This window comes from Pipistrellus kuhlii, unplaced genomic scaffold, assembly GCF_014108245.1.
Source record: "Pipistrellus kuhlii isolate mPipKuh1 unplaced genomic scaffold, mPipKuh1.p scaffold_m20_p_15, whole genome shotgun sequence".
In the NCBI taxonomy this organism is placed as follows: domain Eukaryota; kingdom Metazoa; phylum Chordata; class Mammalia; order Chiroptera; family Vespertilionidae; genus Pipistrellus; species Pipistrellus kuhlii.
The window spans coordinates 40,398,786-40,415,567 of NW_023425460.1; the positions used below are offsets into that span (position 1 = coordinate 40,398,786).

General features: G+C 56.7%; 2 protein-coding genes across 17 annotated transcripts in view; one reads left to right on the forward strand and one right to left on the reverse strand.

The window, feature by feature from the left end:
• Nucleotides 1–8,298, forward strand: part of VWA2 (von Willebrand factor A domain containing 2) — a 17,405-nt gene extending 9,107 nt beyond the window's left edge. Inside the window, exons 8-13 of the mRNA XM_036439113.2 lie at nucleotides 908–963; nucleotides 1,365–1,472; nucleotides 3,063–3,632; nucleotides 4,696–5,247; nucleotides 6,366–6,491; nucleotides 7,516–8,298. Coding sequence (XP_036295006.1) covers nucleotides 908–963; nucleotides 1,365–1,472; nucleotides 3,063–3,632; nucleotides 4,696–5,247; nucleotides 6,366–6,491; nucleotides 7,516–7,604 — 1,501 coding nt within the window. The 3' untranslated portion in view covers nucleotides 7,605–8,298. The remainder of the gene's footprint in view (nucleotides 1–907; nucleotides 964–1,364; nucleotides 1,473–3,062; nucleotides 3,633–4,695; nucleotides 5,248–6,365; nucleotides 6,492–7,515) is intronic.
• A 2,048-nt stretch (nucleotides 8,299–10,346) lies between these two features.
• AFAP1L2 (actin filament associated protein 1 like 2) overlaps nucleotides 10,347–16,782 on the reverse strand; it is a 71,727-nt gene continuing 65,291 nt past the window's right edge. For 5 of the 16 annotated variants that reach the window (XM_045582130.1, XM_045582131.1, XM_036439120.2 and 2 more), the window contains 8 exons: nucleotides 15,819–15,964; nucleotides 15,005–15,116; nucleotides 13,916–14,155; nucleotides 13,657–13,831; nucleotides 13,200–13,355; nucleotides 12,156–12,370; nucleotides 11,936–12,081; nucleotides 10,347–11,107 (listed from right to left, as the gene is read on the reverse strand). In XM_045582130.1, the coding sequence (XP_045438086.1) occupies nucleotides 10,906–11,107; nucleotides 11,936–12,081; nucleotides 12,156–12,370; nucleotides 13,200–13,355; nucleotides 13,657–13,831; nucleotides 13,916–14,155; nucleotides 15,005–15,116; nucleotides 15,819–15,964 (1,392 nt within the window). In that variant the 3' untranslated portion in view covers nucleotides 10,347–10,905. Of the gene's footprint in view, nucleotides 11,128–11,827; nucleotides 11,859–11,891; nucleotides 12,082–12,155; nucleotides 12,427–13,199; nucleotides 13,356–13,656; nucleotides 13,832–13,915; nucleotides 14,156–15,004; nucleotides 15,117–15,818; nucleotides 15,965–16,782 lie in introns of those variants that run through there. The other 11 variants (XM_036439121.2, XM_036439117.2, XM_036439132.2 and 8 more) reach the window with 9 other exon arrangements.

The window sequence follows — 16,782 nt, forward strand, 5'->3', positions numbered from 1 at the left end:
GGGGCCTGAGCGAGGCAAAAGGCCTAGATCCCGGGTGATTCGTGTGGTGGCCCAGGGGGATCCTGGGATCCTCAGGGCCAGAGCTCAGGCATTCTAGAGCAGCGGTCGCCAACCTTTCGGACCTCATGGGCCACCAGTGGCCCCTAGACCGCCGGTTGGCGACCGCTGTTCTAGACCCCTGCTGCCCAGCTGGCAGCCCAGCCCTCACAATCCCTGGCCTGTCCTTCGGCACGGCCCACACCACCTGCAGGACCGCCCTGGGCCAGCCTCCTTCCCTCTCCACTGCGGCTCAAGGGTCCCAGTTGAAAACTATAGCTAGAGTTACCATCTAGAAGAAGGAACTGAAGACCAGGGGAGGAAAGTAACTTGCCTGGGGTCACACAGCCAGCTGGCCCCAGAAAGGAACTGGTAATGGAAAGCTGTTCTCACTGCTGAGTTTGGAACACAGATATCTCTAACTTCTGACGTGATAGCCAATGTACATTATCTTTTTTTTTTAATTGTCTCTGGGTAGCAGATAGAAGCTGGGGTAGACAGAAAACAAGGAAGTCTCTCTTGACTGGCGTCTGCATTGGAACTTTGTACCAGCTTCGTGGGCTTTTTAAAAAATATACATATTTTTATTGATTTCAGAGAGGAAGGGAGAGGGGGAGAGAGATAGAAACATCAATGATGAGAGAGAATCATTGATCGGCTGCCTCCTGCACATCCCCTACTGGGGACGGAGCCTGCAACCCGGGCATGTGCCCTTGATGGGAATCAAACCTGGGACCCTTCAGTCCGCAGGCTGATGCTCTGTCCACTGAGCCAAACCAGCTAGAGCAGCTTCGTGTTCTAAGTAACCTTCCCCGGCGTCTGCCCTCCTGTTAACCTTGTGATCTCTACTGTCCCTGTGCTTGGATTGCAGCTGGAAAAGAGTATTCTTAACCCACCCCGCCACCTGCTACAGGACCACCTGCCCAGGTACAGTCCGCCCCTTGGATTCCCCTGCTCTATCCACTGAGCCAAACTGGTTCTGGCTAATTTGCTCTTTAAAAGGCCTATCTCCAAATACAGTCACATGCAGAGGTATTGAGGGTTGGGATGTCTACACAGGAAGGGGGGGGATCACTTAATTCCATCCAGAACAGCTGGGCCCCATTGTCATGGCCCCATGTGAGCAGGTCATTCACACAGGGCCTCACCAAGCTTACCATCAAGTGTCCTTTGCCACCCACACCCAGCCCCTCCTCTGCGCACCCCACTTTCTTCCCCCCTTTGCTGTAGGTGTTGCAGCTAGTTTCCTGGTGGTTCCCGGGGAGTGGGGCAGGGTGGCCTGCGGGATTTGCGCCGACGTGAAGGGTCCCAGGGTATCTCTCTGCCAGGCCCCTGTGACTCGCAGCCTTGCCAGAACGGAGGCACGTGTGTTCCAGAAGGACTGGACAGGTACCACTGCCTGTGCCCGCCGGCCTTCAGAGAGGAGGCTAACTGTGGTACGTGTGCACGGGACCTTCAACATGGGCCATTGGGGAGGGCTGGCGTCCCGGGTCCCCTGGCTCGCCCCTCACCCCTCACCCTGGAGCTACGAGGAGGAAACTGGCCCTTGAGTTGAGAGCCACCCACTTACTAAGGGCCTGGTGCTGTGGTGTCTCACGGGATTTGGCCTCTGAGTCTCTGTGGACGGAGCTCTGGGTGGGACAGTGGCTCCTGGCTCGTTAGCTTCCGAATGGTCACTGCTTGACACCTGAGCATCGCTGAGCCCAGCTGCAGGCGGGAGCCAGCCCAGCTCGGACCTGGTGCTGGGCGGAGCCCCTCCTTTAGGAAGGGGAGCCTCAACCCTGTGTGTGTGTGTGTGTGTGTGTGTGTGTGTGTGGGTTTCCCTTTTGGTTTTTCTTTTTAGGTTTACTTTTTTAAAAAATATATATTTTTATTGATTTTTTTTACAGAGAGGAAGGTAGAGGGATAGAGAGTTAGAAACATCAATGAGAGAGAGACATCGATCAGCTGTCTCCTACACACCCCCTACTGGGGATGTGCCCGCAACCAAGGTACACGCCCTTGACCGGAATCGAACCTGGGACCTTTCAGTCCGCAGGCTGACGCTCTATCCACTGAGCCAAACCGGTTTCGGTGTGTTTCCTTTTTGGTTTTAAAGGTATGAAATAGAGACTGTAATAGGCTGCACCTCCTAGGGCTGTTGGGAGCTTGGAATCAGATTATGTACAGGATGGAGCAAAAGTAGGTTTATCGTAGTTCGTATGGGAAAGCAATACAATTATTAGTACACCACCATATAAGAATGAACCCTGTTTTGTGCACTCACCACTGTAAACCTACTTTTGCCCCTCCCTCTATGTTAAGCGCTAGGCACACTGCCTCAGCACGAAGCAGGGGCTCATTTAATGAATTCTATAAAAATGTCATGCTGGGTCCATTGGAGATGGACACGGAAGATCCTCTGACTCACAAGCCCCACAAAGGCAACTCCAGAAGGACCGTAGATCTGAGTGTCGAAGGCCGAGCCGAGAGCCGTCTGTTTTCACAGAGGAAGGAGTGTAGCTGCAGGATTTCCCAAACAATACACAAGAGGCACTAACTGTAATGGGGTGGAGGGGGGGCGGTTATAGAATAGGTTGCATGTCAATTTTTAACAATATATATTTTTATTGATTTCAGAGAGGGAGAGAGAAACACCCATGATGAAAATCATTGATAGGCTGCCTCCTGCATGCCCCCTACTGGGGATGGAGCCCACAACCTGGGCATGTGCCCCGACTGGGAATTGAACTGTGACCTCCTGGTTCATGGGTCGATGCTCAACCATGAAGCCACTCCGGTTGGGCTACATGTTAGATTTTAAGCAGTGGCTGGGTAGAGACCCCTAGCAAGACTCAGAGGGAGACTCTGTGCTGTGCAGTGGTCACAGCCCCTGCAGCCTGTGTCCACCCCGTCTCCCTCCACTTGTCCCCCACTCCCGGGAGAGAGGTTTCTGCTGCCTGGTGTGGTGCTTGGGCCTCTCGGGTGGGACGGTGGCCTGCATGTCCCCGGTGGCCACAGCCTGACGGCCACTGTGGTGTCGGCAGCCCCGACGCTGAGCCTGCCGTGCAGAATCGACGTCCTCTTCCTGCTGGCCAGCTCGGCGGGCACCACGCCGGAGGGCTTCCAGCGGGCCAAGGCCTTCGTGCGGCGGTTTGCCCAGGCGTCGCTGAACGAGGACTCCCGGGCCCGAGTGGGTGTGGCCCGGTACAGCGGGGAGCTGGAGGTGGCCGTGCCCGTGGGCGAGTACCTGGACGTGCCCGACCTGGTGCGGAGCCTCGATGCCATCCCCTTCGGCGGCGGCGCCACGCTGACGGGCAGGGCCCTGCGGCAGGCGGCGGAGCGCGGCTTCGGGAGCACCAGGACCGGCCTGGACCGGCCCCGCCGGGTGGTGGTGCTGTTCACCGAGTCGCCCTCCGAGGACGAGGTGGCCGGGCCGGCGCGCCATGCGAGGGCCCGGGAGCTGCTGCTGCTGGGCCTGGGCAGCGAGGCCGTGCGGGCAGAGCTGGAGGAGATCACGGGCGGCCCTGAGCACGTCCTGGTCTACGCCGACCGGCAGGATCTGTTCAACCAGATCCCGGCGCTGCAGGGGAAGCTGTGCAGCCGGCCGCAGCCAGGTGAGACCCAGGTGCCTGTGCCCAGAGCAGCCTGGGCCGGACCCAGGGCCGGTGTGGGCAGTGACGGCCCTTCCTTCTGCTGCTACCACTGAGCCAAGGCCTGTGTCTAGGGGCTGGGACCACTTTCAGTAATGTGGGACCAATAACAGCACCTCCTAGTGGGCTTTTGGGAGGCTTAAGCAAGACAAGCAGCGTGCACAGAGTATGCACGCAGAGCATCTCGGTTGTTGCTATTGATTAATACTCATTTATTGTTATTAACGTGGAGCTCCGATAGGGCAGCTCTCCAGCTTCCTAGATGGGAGCCCACAGTATATTCCCACCACGTACAAGCATGCATGTGCACAACTGGAACAGGCAGTTCATGGAGCGATGCCCTAGCTACCTGAAGAATGTTCTAGAATTTCCTGTTGAGCTGCACAACCCACTCAGTGGATTTCGTGGCCCACCGTTGGGTGTGCCCTGGAGCAGCGGTCGCCAACCAGTGGACCCCCGGTGGTCCATGAGGTCCGAAGGGCTGGCGACTGCTGCTCTGGAGACCACTGCCCCCGTGGAGCAGACATTCCCATCGGAGGCGGGCCTTGGCCCGTGGGGAGGGGCGGCAGCTGAGACACATCCTTGCAGTGGAGTTGCTGCCACAAAGGGTCCCCAGAGCTCAGCGGCTCACACAGGATAGACCTTTACTTCTCTCGTAACCATTCCAGGGCGAGCAGCCTGAGCCAGCAAGGCGGCTTGGCAGCCCTGTGGTTCTGCCTCCAGGTCCCAGGTCACTGTTTCTCAGGGGGAGGGGGAGGGGAAGGCAAGCAGCTTCCTTCTGAGGGTGTCACTTGGAAATGGCACAATGTCTTCCAACCATATCCCATCAGCTAGCACTCAGACACCGCACCACACGGAGCTGCCAGGGATGAGGCCTAGGCAGGCGCTCCCATGAGCTGTTGCTATTCTAGCCCAGGGTGGGGGCGGCGCCTGTCGTGGACAGACGGCGGACTGGCTGTCCCCACCGAGCTGGCCCGGTCCCGCCCTGGCAGACCTGCCCCCTGAGGCTCTCCCGCCTCCTCCGCAGGCTGCCGGGCACAGTCGCTGGACCTGGTCTTCATGCTGGACGCCTCGGCCTCCGTGGGGCCCGAGAACTTCGCCCGGATGCTGAGCTTCGTGAGGAGCTGCACCCTCCAGTTCCACGTGAACCCCGACGTGACGCAGATCGGCCTGGTGGTGTACGGCGGCCGGGTCCGGACGGCCTTCGGGCTGGACAGCCACGCCGCCCGCCCCGCCGTGCTGCGGGCCACCGGCCAGGCCCCCTACCTGGGCGGGGCGGGCTCGGCGGGCACAGCCTTGCTGCACGTCCACGACCGGGTGATGACCGTCCAGGGGGGCGCCCGGCCCGGCGTCCCCAAAGCCGTGGTGGTGCTCACGGGTGGCCGAGGGGTGGAGGACGCCGCCGTGCCCGCCCAGAAGCTCAGGGACAACGGCGTCTCGGTGCTGGTGGTGGGCGTGGGGCCCGTCCTGAGCGAGGCGCTGCGCAGGCTCGCGGGCCCCCGCGACGCCCTGATCCACGCGGCGGCCTACACCGACCTGCGGTTCCACCGGGACGCGCTCATCCAGTGGCTCTGCGAGGGTGAGTGGGCGAGCCGGCGCCGTGCAGCGCTGCCTCCAAGGGTGGCACCTCGGCCTGACCCTCCAGGGGCATCTCACAAGGATCGCGGCTCCCCCTGGCTCTGGGCGCTTCCCAAGAGCCGGGTTCCATGCTAAGTCCGTGCTGAGTCCTGTGACAGGCACACCACCCTCTTTTGATATTCAGCGTACAGGAAGTTTAGCACCTACCCCACCCCAAACCTGAGAGTGTATCCACGCCATTTATTCTTTATTTTTAAAATATATTTTATTGATTTTTTTTTATACAGAGAGGAAGAGAGAGTTAGAAACATCGATGAGAATCATCGATCAGTTGTCCTCCTACACACTCCCCACTGGGGATGTGCCCGCAACCAAGGTACATGCCCTTGACCGGAATCGAACCTGGGACCTTTCAGTCTGCAGGCCGACGCTCTATCCACCGAGCCACACCGGTTCCGGCATATCCACACCACTTAAACAGAAGATGTCGCTAGACCCGGAGATCCCCCGAGGTTGGCACTGACCTTGGTTGTGAATGCCAGAGCGGGGGTGGCCAACAGCCAGGCCAGCCTGACTCAAAGGCTTCCTTTTGCCAGTGACATCCTTCCCGCCTTCTTTAAATTTACTGATTGGTTTTTAGGGAGAGAGGGCCGAAGGGAGAGGGATAGAGAGAAACATCATTGATCGGCTGCCTCCCGCATGCCCCATCCTGGGGATAGAGCCCGCAGCCCGGACATGTGCCCTGCCCAGGAATCGAACCAGTGACTTCTGGGTTCATGGCTTGATGCTTAACCACTGAGTAACCTGACCAGGCTATCCTTCCCGCCTTTTTAAAAGCATGCGGCCGTTGTGAGAACAGTAAGCGGTGCTAGGAGCCTCACACCTCCTAGAAAAAGTCTCCGTACGCTTGTGGGAGGGCTGGGTGGAGGGCGGTCTCTGAGCTAGCCACGCAGTGGGGAGCACCCACCACGTGCTCCCCTGTGGCTCCCAGGCCCACGTCAGCACCAAGGCCTGTGAGACGCTCCCCGAGTGACCTCGCAGCGGCTCTGGGCCTCCTTAGAGGCGGGGGTCTTCGGGGCTGACCCGGGCTGGGCCTCCTGGGCCCGTGCTTTCTCGCAGAAGCCAGCCGGCCCGTGAATCTCTGCAAACCCAGCCCATGCATGCACGAGGGCACCTGCGTCCTGCGAGGCGGGAGCTACCTCTGCGCCTGCCGGGACGGCTGGGAGGGCCCGCACTGCGAGAGCCGTGAGTGGCCCGGGCCCCGCGTGGGCGAGCTGGGGGCGGTGTTCCGAGCCCGGCCGAGCCCTGGGGACTCTGCTGAAGGCAGGCTCCAGGGTGCTGGCTCCGCGGAAGGAATCCTAGCATCCTCTGTTCATTCGCGCAAGAAGCAAGTAGCCGGGACCTCCTGGGTCCCCGGCATCGTTCTGGGTCGGGGGACATGGACAGGGAGAATGTCTGATCTTGAGGGAGCCTCCATGTGCGGAGGGAGGCAGACAGGAAATAAGCACAACAAAGTCCCGGGACTGGGAGGGAGGCCTCCGTCAGGAGCCCCGTGGATCCAGAGTGACTGAGAGACGAGGACCCCAATGCAGGAAGGTGGGTGGATGCGGTGGAAGCTGGTGGGAGGTTTTTGGTTTTTTTTTTAAATATATTTTATTGATTTTCTTTACAGAGAGGAAGGGAGAGAGAGTTAGAAACATCAATGAGAGAGAAACAACAATCAGCTGCCTCCTGCACACCTCCTACTGGGGATGTGCCCGCAACCAAGGTACATGCCCTTGACCGGAATCGAACCTGGGACCTTTCAGTCCGCAGGCCGACGCTCTATCCACTGAGCCAAACCGGTGAGGGCTGGGAGTTCTTTTTTTGAGCGTTTCTACTTGCTCAGTGAAGTGGGAGGAATCAGCTGAGCGTGAGGATGGAGAGGAGGAGGTGCAGGAGGTTGGCGGAGAGAGAAGTAGCCATCTGAGAGGGGACCAGACTAAGGTCCTAGAGGAGGACTGCTGGGCAGCATTGCGCCCACCTGGGGCTCCTGTTAGGATTTTAAAGTTAGAACCAAAGGCAGTTCCCCTGGGAGCCTGGGGGTCTCGGCCACTGGCAGAGGTGGGCTTCCCCAGGCGGGCAGTGACTCTGAAGGGCCCTCAGGTAGGGCCTTTGGTCTGGCATCTTCTGCTTGTTCTTAACCCACAGCCAAGACAGGCGGGGGCCCACAGGGCTGCTGGCAGGGTGAGGACGGACACTCACGTCCTCACGGTTCGCTTCTTCGCAGGGGCCTTGCGAGGAGATGCCCTCAGGACAGGAGGGCGGCCGCCCAGCCCGTCCCAGCCACTCCGGAGGCCTGGGCACCCTGGACGATGAGGGGGCGCCGGCCCTCGGCGGAGCATCCTCTTTGGAGTCCCCCAAGCGCCTGCCTCCAGTTCTGTCCGGAGCCCGCCTGCCCGCCTTCCTCGCCTGGGAGCAGAGACCCATTCGCAGCTGATTTCACTCCCCAATGATGGTGTTGGAAACTCTGGACGTGTGAGTCAATGTTTTCTTTCTATTGTAGCTGTGCCCTGTGGAGCTTGTCATCTGTCCCTTTCCCCTGAGGAGCCACAGAGGTGCCTGGACACTTCTGATGGCCAGTGTTGGGACAGCGAGGCCCAGAAGGAGGCAGAGACTATCGGGTCATTCGGACCACCGAAGCGATGGCAATTCGAGGTGGAGCAAGTGCAGAACTTTTTCTTTCCCCAAAGACGTCCTCGATGTGATGCGTTCATGGTGCTTGTTTGAAAAGGGGCTTAAGCGGCATTTGTGACCTCTGGTGACTGGCTCTGTGTGTGGGGAGAGAGGGTGAAAAGGCCCAGACTGGACCCGTGATGGACTAACCAGCTGGTTTGGCTGAGTGTGCAAACAGCCGTGGGGGGCCGCGTTCTCCTTTAGAGCTTACTTGGAGGGGGTGTTAACTGTGGGGCGTTTACTGAGTGCTTTTCTTCCTGTCCTTTTAGAGCGGGGGTGCAAAGAGCAATGGGATTCTTAAACTCCACACATAGAGAATAAAGAAACCTAGAACGGTTTTGCTTTTCCCTGTGTAGTTTTTAAAGGGTTTTAAGAAACGAGGTTGGTTCTTCACAGGCGTGTTGGTATCGGTATGGCACATGTCCCGGTGAACCAGGCGCTCCTCACCGGCCTGTTCAGGCACCGGTCCTCGCCGTCGGTTGTGGCTGTGTTGTTTCGAGTTCAGTTTTCAGGGGAAACGGTTGCAGAGCCCTCGCCGCAGTCCAGACTCTTGATTGGAGCTTTTCTCTTTACTCTTCGATAACGCAATGCTCTCTCTACCAAGGGTCACGGCTATCTCGACTGAAAAGCCACTGAGCTGCCTGGTTACCTCCACCCTGGTTACTCCACGGCGCTGTCAGGCGGCAGAAACAAAAAGCCAGGGCTGCCCAGGCTATTGCGACAGTTGTTTGTGTTCAGGATATTTTCAGCCCAGTCATTATGCTGGCCTTGGAGGAAGGTGACAGAGCGAGGCCACGGGTCTACCTAGCAGGGGCCGATGCTGGAGAAACTTATAAGAATCTGTTGTCTTGAAAATTCTCAGCGGTTTTGTCACTTTAGAGCAGTGGTTCTCAACCTTCCTAATGCCGCGACCCTTTGATACAGTTCCTCATGTGGTGGTGACCCCCAACCATAAAACACAGATATTTACATTATGATTCACTAACAGTAGCAAAATGACAGTTAGGAAATAGTAACGAAAATAATTTTATGCCTGGGGGTCACCACCACATGAGGAACTGTATTAAAGGGTAGAGCATGGGTTCTTTGTCTGGTTCAAGGCTATTGGGATGTCCCATGTGAATTGCTTGGACCCTAAAAAGCCCCCTTAAATTGTGGATTACATATTAAAGGGGTCACCACTTCTCGTTTTAGGTCCCAGCAGCCATGGAGGGCATGCCTTTCTTACTGCCTGACAAGCCTTTCATGTGCTTGTAAAAATCGAAGCATTGCAGTAAGCCATAAATCTTGCACGTTCTCTGAGTGATCCTCATTCCGGCCAACTGACCCAAACACATGTGTTCTAGTAGTTAGTTCACGAGTGAACTCTTTGCTTTTCTAGAAAAATGTCACTTACAAAATTACTGTTTTGTCTCTTCCTTTGGGAGTTTTATATTGATTTTTTCTTGTCATTTTGCATTACCTAGAAAATGTTTTTAAGAGGTAGTGGCCACAGCATGTATTTGCTGCTTTTTCACCGTTAGATGTTATTTTTGTGGGCAGGAATGCTTTCATTCCTAGATTTCAGAGAACGTTTAGGAGCGTTGAGATTGGTGATATGCTTTTCTGCTCCCTTCGAGATATGCCCTCCCCCCCCCACCCTCTCCCCCCCACACACACATTTCATCTGTAACTACAATAACGTACCAATCGGTGCATTTTCAGTGGTTGAACCACTTTGGCTTTGAATCAACGCCATCTGGTCATGAATGTGCTTATTTTAAAGATGACAAAGCCAAACCCTGGCCACCTGAGGCGATGTTAAAGGCAGAACTAGGAGGAGAGCCTGACGTACACATACTGACGAGATTTTCTTGATCACCAGAAAACGCTATGAGTAGAGCAGTCTGGGGAGTATATATTTTCCACTGTATGCCGTTAGCATAACTCTGAAATCAAAAAATCCAACACACACGGGCAAAAGAAAAACAAATCTTATTTTTGGACACACATGAAAAATGTGGTCCCGTGTAAGAAGATTGGCAAATTTTGTTATTTATAAAATAAGCACATTTATGCTAGGGACTTCCTTCACTTACTACTTAGGCAGCTCTCTAAGGGCCAGTTCCTTTCCCCGAAGAATGATTTAGGAATGTGTTTAACTTCCAGAAGTAGTCAGTTCCTGCAGATGTTTCTAGTGAATGTGGCACCTGGTTAATTATACTCTGGAAACCCTCTCCGTCTTACACCTGTGCTCCTGGAGTCAAGGAGGCACAGCATCACCTGCTAAGATGGCACCTTGTAAAGCCCTTGGTTTTACTCAGATATTTTTGAAGTTCAGCGTGTAAATAACCCCCTTGAGATACAAGTCCTTCCATGAAATACAAGAAACCTCCAAAACATGCAATTAACATTTTATTTTTTTTAGAAAAATCTAACTTGCCACTTGGCAAAGGAAATAAACGCCCCAGGGTTAGAAAGGACTCGAGTTCCGAGAACCCCCGGAAGGGAGGCGGAGATGACGGATGAAATGTTTCAACCTGCGTCAGCAAACAATGCCGTCGGAGGAGAAGTCCCGGGCCCACCCCGAACGCACCCCTTTCACCTTGGAAGGGGGCCCGGACATGAAGCACAATTTTAAACAACAAAACCGGGACGACGAGAGCATTCTATTAAATAACTCTTAGCCATGGCCACAGGACGAACTCTGTAAACACAAAGGAATCTTTTTTTCTAGGATAACGTCGAAAGTCAGTTAGATCTCAAAAGACACTTCACTTGTTCTAAATGACAGGATTGGAAACATTTTTTAAAAATATCATACAGCGGCGTCACTTTAAAAAAAAAAAAAGTCCTTACTTGAGTGGGGACAGTGCCTCCACTTGGTCCCAAATATTCCCTGCTCGTTCCTGTGCCGTCGATGCTGAAGTCACAGCTCGCTCTCCAGCCCTGCCAGGTCCTTCCTCTATGGAGGGCCCGCACCTCCTCTTGGCTCTGTCCGCGGCCCCCCATCCTTGTTCTTCCTCTTAAACAGACTCACCCGCTCCCAGAGCCGCTGCTTTAGGGAAGGCCCGGATGAAACAGGGTTGTTGTCGCCAAGGTCCACGTGGGCAGGAGAGGCTGGCCGTGATGCGTGTGTCCTAGCTGGTCCCTTTCTTCTCCCATTCCTGGGGCACCATTCGAATACCAGCAACCCCAAAACAGGCAAGTTAGCTGTGCTCTGCGGCCACCCCCCACCCCTGTGCACAGACAGTTGGGAAGAGAGGCGGCAGCTGCGTTTCAAACCCTGTGTGGGCACCTCCTTAAGGGGCGTTAGAGGCTGTGGCACTGTAAGGGGTCTGTGGTGTCTGCTACGGCCACACGGGAGCGGCAGCTGCGATGCATGCAGTGGCCATGGGTGCAGGGACGTGGAGTTGGCCGAATGCACGGGCAACTCTGGGCATGGGACACGAGGGAAGGACTGACACACTGTGTCTGGCCATCAGGGGAAAGCCCGGGATGAGCAGACACCTCCCAGGCCTCTGACACCTGGTGGCTGGAGGCCTTAGGCTGGTCGGCAAACTCCTTAGCCAACAGAGCCAAATAGCAACAGGACAACGATTGAAATTTCTTTGGAGAGCTACATTTTTTTAAGCTTAAACTTCTTCTAACGCCACTTCTTCAACATAGACTCACCCAGGCCGTGGTATTTTGTGGAAGAGCCACACTCAAGGGGCCAAAGAGCCGCATGGGGCCCGGGAGCCACAGTTTGCCGACCACAGCTTTAGGCAAATCACATCAGCCGTCTGGATCTGCTGCGTAAGCTGCCACGGCAGCAGTCCTTTGGCTTTTTGGTTTGAAAACTGGCCACGTGCAGCCTGTCTGTGGCTGATAGGGTGGTTCCTGGCTCTGACTGTCCTCGGGCTGATTGATAAGGTCCATCCTGGGAGGTCAGTGCCCCAGGCTGAGCCCAGGTCTGGCGAAGCCCCTGGAGAGGGCCGGGAGTGACCGCTTACCTTGGCTTTCTGGAGGACGGTGCCTTTGCCCGTGACCATGACGGAGAGAGGTCTGTTCTTGAGCGCCGTGGCAGAGTTGACTGGGGTCGAGTCTGGGGTGGGGGCGGGGGCGGCGGCTTTGGGCTGTGGTGACAACAGAGTGACGCCTGAGCTGGGGGGATAGAGACCTCAGCCCCCCACCGCTCACCCCCACCCCAGTCCGGGCAGCCCTGCCACTCACTCGGGGGCTCACGGCCTCCAGGTGGGAGGTGTCCACGGTGGTGCCCAGCGTCACGGGCCCGGCCTCGGCCTTCTTCAGGTTGTCCTTCACCTCCACGATGCTGAGCTCCAGGTCCACACGCCGCCTCTCCTCCTCTCGGCACTCCTCGTCGATCTCCTTCAGCTTCTGCTCCAGGCTGGCCAGCGCGCCCTTGTCTGGAAAGGGAAGGAGGCTGGCTGCAGGGAGCGGCGTTTCTGCCAGGACCGGGGCGGGGCCTCTCAAGGGCAGGTTGCTAGGAGACGGGTGAGCTGAGGATGATCTGGAAAAGAATCTGGAGCGGTGGTCCTCAACCTTCCTAATGCCGGGACCCCTTTAATACAGTTCCTCATGTTGGGGTGACCCCCCAACCATAAAATTGTTTACGTTGCTACTTCCTAACTGTAAGTTTACTACTGTGAATGAATCCTAAATACCTGTGTTTTCCGATGGTCTCAGGCTCTACAGCAGCGGTTCTCAACCTGTGGGTCGCTGCTGTAGAGCCTAAGACCATCGGAAAACACAGATATTTACGTTACGAATCATTAACAGTAGCAAAACGACAGTTAGGAAGTAGCAGTGAAAACAATTTTATGGGTGGGGGTCACCACAACATGAACTACTATACTTAAGGGTCCAGGCATCAGAAAGGTTGAGAACCACTGATCCAGAGGGACGTGGATTTCTCTGCACGTGTCCTCAGTGTTTGAAGTCTGGAACTTAAGGATGACGCGTATAGTCCGTCCAAGAACGATGACCTGGGATCTCTGTTAAAGGCAGCGCATGGGAAGATGGGCCTGGGTGTGTCCATTTGATTGAAGGGAAAGTAACATGTGTAAGGATGTCTTTTTTGAGCTAGCTTTTAGAACGGCCTCCTGGTCCTATGGACGGTGGGTCAGAGGTGTCTCTCTACCCAGGGCAGCGACCTTCCAGAGAGGATGGTGGGGGCTAACATGCCCCGGGGCAGGGCTGTGGGCCGGCTCGCCCCGAGGGAAGCACCAGCCTCCATGCACCCTGCCGGGCCCTCACCTGTGCATTTCGACAGGGCCTCCCTCAGCTCCCGCTTCTCCTTCCGGAGCTGAGCCAGGTGCCCCCGGATCTCTTCCTTCTTCTTCTCCAGCCTCTGCTTCTCCTCCGTGTACCGCTTCACCTCGGCTTCCGTCCTGTTCTTGCCCAGTTTGATCTCTGCAGACCCGGAGAGGGAGCCCTGTGGTCAGCCAGGCTGGACCCGGAGGTGCGATGGCCAACCCCATCACACAGGCTCAGGGGGGGGAAACGGAAGCTTTGACAGGAGATCAGAGCTGGGCGCCAGGCTGGCCTAGCAGGGCCGGGAGAGGAACTGGGCACCACACCTTCTCCACTGCATGGCCCGGGGGCAACTCCCTCCTCCTCGCTGACCCTCTGTGCCCTCCTAGCAAAGGGAATGGACGGGGCTGACGTCCCTGAGCCATTTCCACGACATGCACCGCGCATCCCGCACAGGTACCTGCAGAGGTCACCCTCAGCCTGTCCTTCGCAGGCGTGCCGGCCCCGGCAGGGGCGACAACCACAGCGTCGGGGCAGCTCAGTGGGAAGGAGAGCTTTTGCTGTTCGGCCTGGATTCTGACCGTGGAGATCCTGGGGGACGGCTCCTCCGGCTCCGGGCTCCCCGGCTGCCCCTGCTTTTGGAGAAAGCGAGCAGCACTCAGCCGGCTGAGGGACCTGGGAAGGGAGGGCCAGCCCACCCGCTGGGGGACAGCCTGTACCTGCAACTCGGGGGACTCTGCGGATGTCACAACGGGGGGCTCCGCTGGGGCGGGGCCCGGGTCTGCAGGGAGGGCGTCGGCCGGAGGGTCCAGGCAGGGCGGTGTGGGGGAGCATCCTCGGGCCTGGGGGCCGCCCGGGCTGTGCAGGAAGGACTTGACCGGCGTGAGGTCCAGGTACATGCGGTCAGGGTCGAGCTCGCTCGGAGCATCCGCGGCTGGGGCGGCTTCCTCTGGGTCCGCCTGCAGGGGAGAGGCGGGCAGCTTTCCCCATGGCTTCCACAGCTGGGGCTGGAGAGGGGGCGCCTGCCCTGTCTCAGAGCCCCTGTTCTTGCTGTGTGGGTGCGCAGGGACCTTCCCCCGGGGACGCCTCTGTGGATGTGGAGTTTTAGAAGGTCAGGATTGAAGCTCTGGATCAGCCAGCCAATCAACAGGTGGGAGCCGAAACCAGTTTGGCTCAGTGGATAGAGCGTCAGCCTGGGGACTGAAAGGTCCCAGGTTCGATTCCAGTCAAGAGCATGTAGGTGTGCAAGAGGGAGCTGATCGATGATTCTCTCTCATCGATGTTTCTAACTCTCTATCCCTCTCTCTTCCTCTCTGTAAAAAATCAATAAAATATTTTTTAAAAAAAGAGGTGGGAGACCTAGAACACAGTAGGAGCTTTCCTGACCTTCATGAAGAGGAGAGAATAATGAATGGTACCGGCCTAGCAGGCGGTTTGGGTTAAATAAGATCTGCTGAAGCAGCCCTTAGCACGGCACAGCCTAATGTCTGACTACGGGAACCTCCTGCCCATGCAGTGATTCCACCTTCACTGTCATGCTGGACCCCAAAGGCTGATGCGGACACGGCTCCCAATCCCAGCAGCACAGCCCGTCCTAGCACTGCCCGGGTGGTCAACCAGACGCGTCCCCATGCCAGGCGGACTGCCCGCCCCAGGACAGAAGACAGCCTGGTTGCGCCTAGATTTCTGCCCTGGAGGCCCTGCAGGTGACTTGGAATCCACTCCTTGTATGGCCAATGGGATCGAGATTTGGTGGCTGGAGGACCGACAGGCCCCTCCACCCTCGCTGGGCCGCCCCGTGTCCTTACTGCAGCCGTCAGCTCGGACATCTCCACGTCGTCATACAGCAGGTCCGGGTGGTCCTGGCCGGGCAGGCCATCAATGTACGTGTTGGGCTCTGAGAACTTCCTCTGCATCAATCTGGAGGACACAGGGCAAGACTCAGAGAGGAGGGTTCAAGCTGGGAGAGGAGGGGGTAAAAGCCACCAGCCTCAGAGTTCATAATGAGACCAGCTCCGGTCTCATGTAGCACTCATTCCTTCAAGGGGAGTCCCTGCCTCTCTCTTGGGCCTTCCTATAGAACTCTGGGTCCCAAGCTTCTCTTCCAGAAAAGCATCCCTTTCCCCCACCCCCTCCTCATGGCATCCTTTTGCCGTCTTCTGATCTCATTTTAGAATCTCCAATAACAACAAAACCCCTTCTCGTTTCACTGTCAACAACCGGAGACTTTCCCCATTTTGTACGTAAGAAAGGGGTTCCGTGTCCTGGCGGCTCCTCAGCCACCCGGCCCAGGAGCCCATGTGCTCGGCTGGAAAGCAGAAGCACCACCTCCGCCCTGCTCATTCCGGGGGGCATTGGGGCCCCGGGTCAACAGCGAGGGAAGCGGAGGGTCAGGGAACATGCCGACTCAGCTGTGAGGACCTGGATGGTCTCTCCCCAGCCCAGGTGCTGCGGCTGCTGGGGTCCAGCCTGGCCCCTGCCCCTGCCCCTGGGTGGAACAGGGCTCACTCCCAATTCTTGGCTACACACCGGTACAACTGGCCACCAGAGGCCAACCTGGGCCTGAGTCGGAAGCACGACTCCAAGGGAAAGGGCACAAAGCAGGAGACCCATCATACTCACAGCAGGGAGTTCCTGGCCGCACTCACGATACAGGACACCCTATCCGCGTCCACGTAGTCGTAGGTGAACTCCTCTGGGTCTGTCTTGGAGCCCGATTCGGAGAGCAGGAGGCCGAGCCAGTGGCCCATCTCCTCGGAAGACTTGGCCTGAGGAATCAATTGGGTAATTAACTGGAGAACATCTCGTAATAGAATTAAGTTCCATGAGCACAGGGATCATATCAGTCTTGGTCACATGTTATCATACGTGTTGACAGGATAGATTTATAAACTTGTCCTCCTTGAGAAGTAACTGAGATGTGGATCTTTTAGCCACAGGAGGTCAGTATTGAAGCAAAAGTCGGATGAAGCCAGGCTAAGGGACTAGGCCAGTGGTCAGCAAACTCATTAAGTCAACAGGGCCAAATATTGACATTTCTTCTGAGAGCCACATTTTTTTTTTTAAACAACTTCGACCGCCACTCCTTCAAAATAGACTCGCCCAGGCCGAGGTATTTTGTGGAAGAGCCACACTCAAGGAGCCACAGAGCCCCATGTGGCTAGGTGAACAGGGGCGAACCGGGCAGCGTGTGCTGCTGTGTGTGTGAAGGAAGAACTCTGGCTGGGACCCGCCGAGCTCACTGCAAGGCATTAGGTCAGCTTTTATTCCTGTCCGTGTGACATCACGTCCCACCGGGTGGGGAGTGGCAGAAAGGCAATTGTATCACCAGCCCAATGCCTGCCCCCAGACAAGCCCTAACAGGCGTCCTGTTTATGGACCGGGCTGCGTCTGGTGCCACACACACTGCACCAAACCCACTGTGAGTCCCCAGAAGGTCCCCCCTGCGGCCCCGGAGTTAGACTCCCCTCCGGCCCCCAGGCCAGGAAGCAGCTCATTGTCCGCTCCTAGAACACAGCCACCCTGAGGTCAGAAAGGAAATGGGAATTTTTTTTGGGAAAAAAATGCAAACAATCTCACGCAAAGG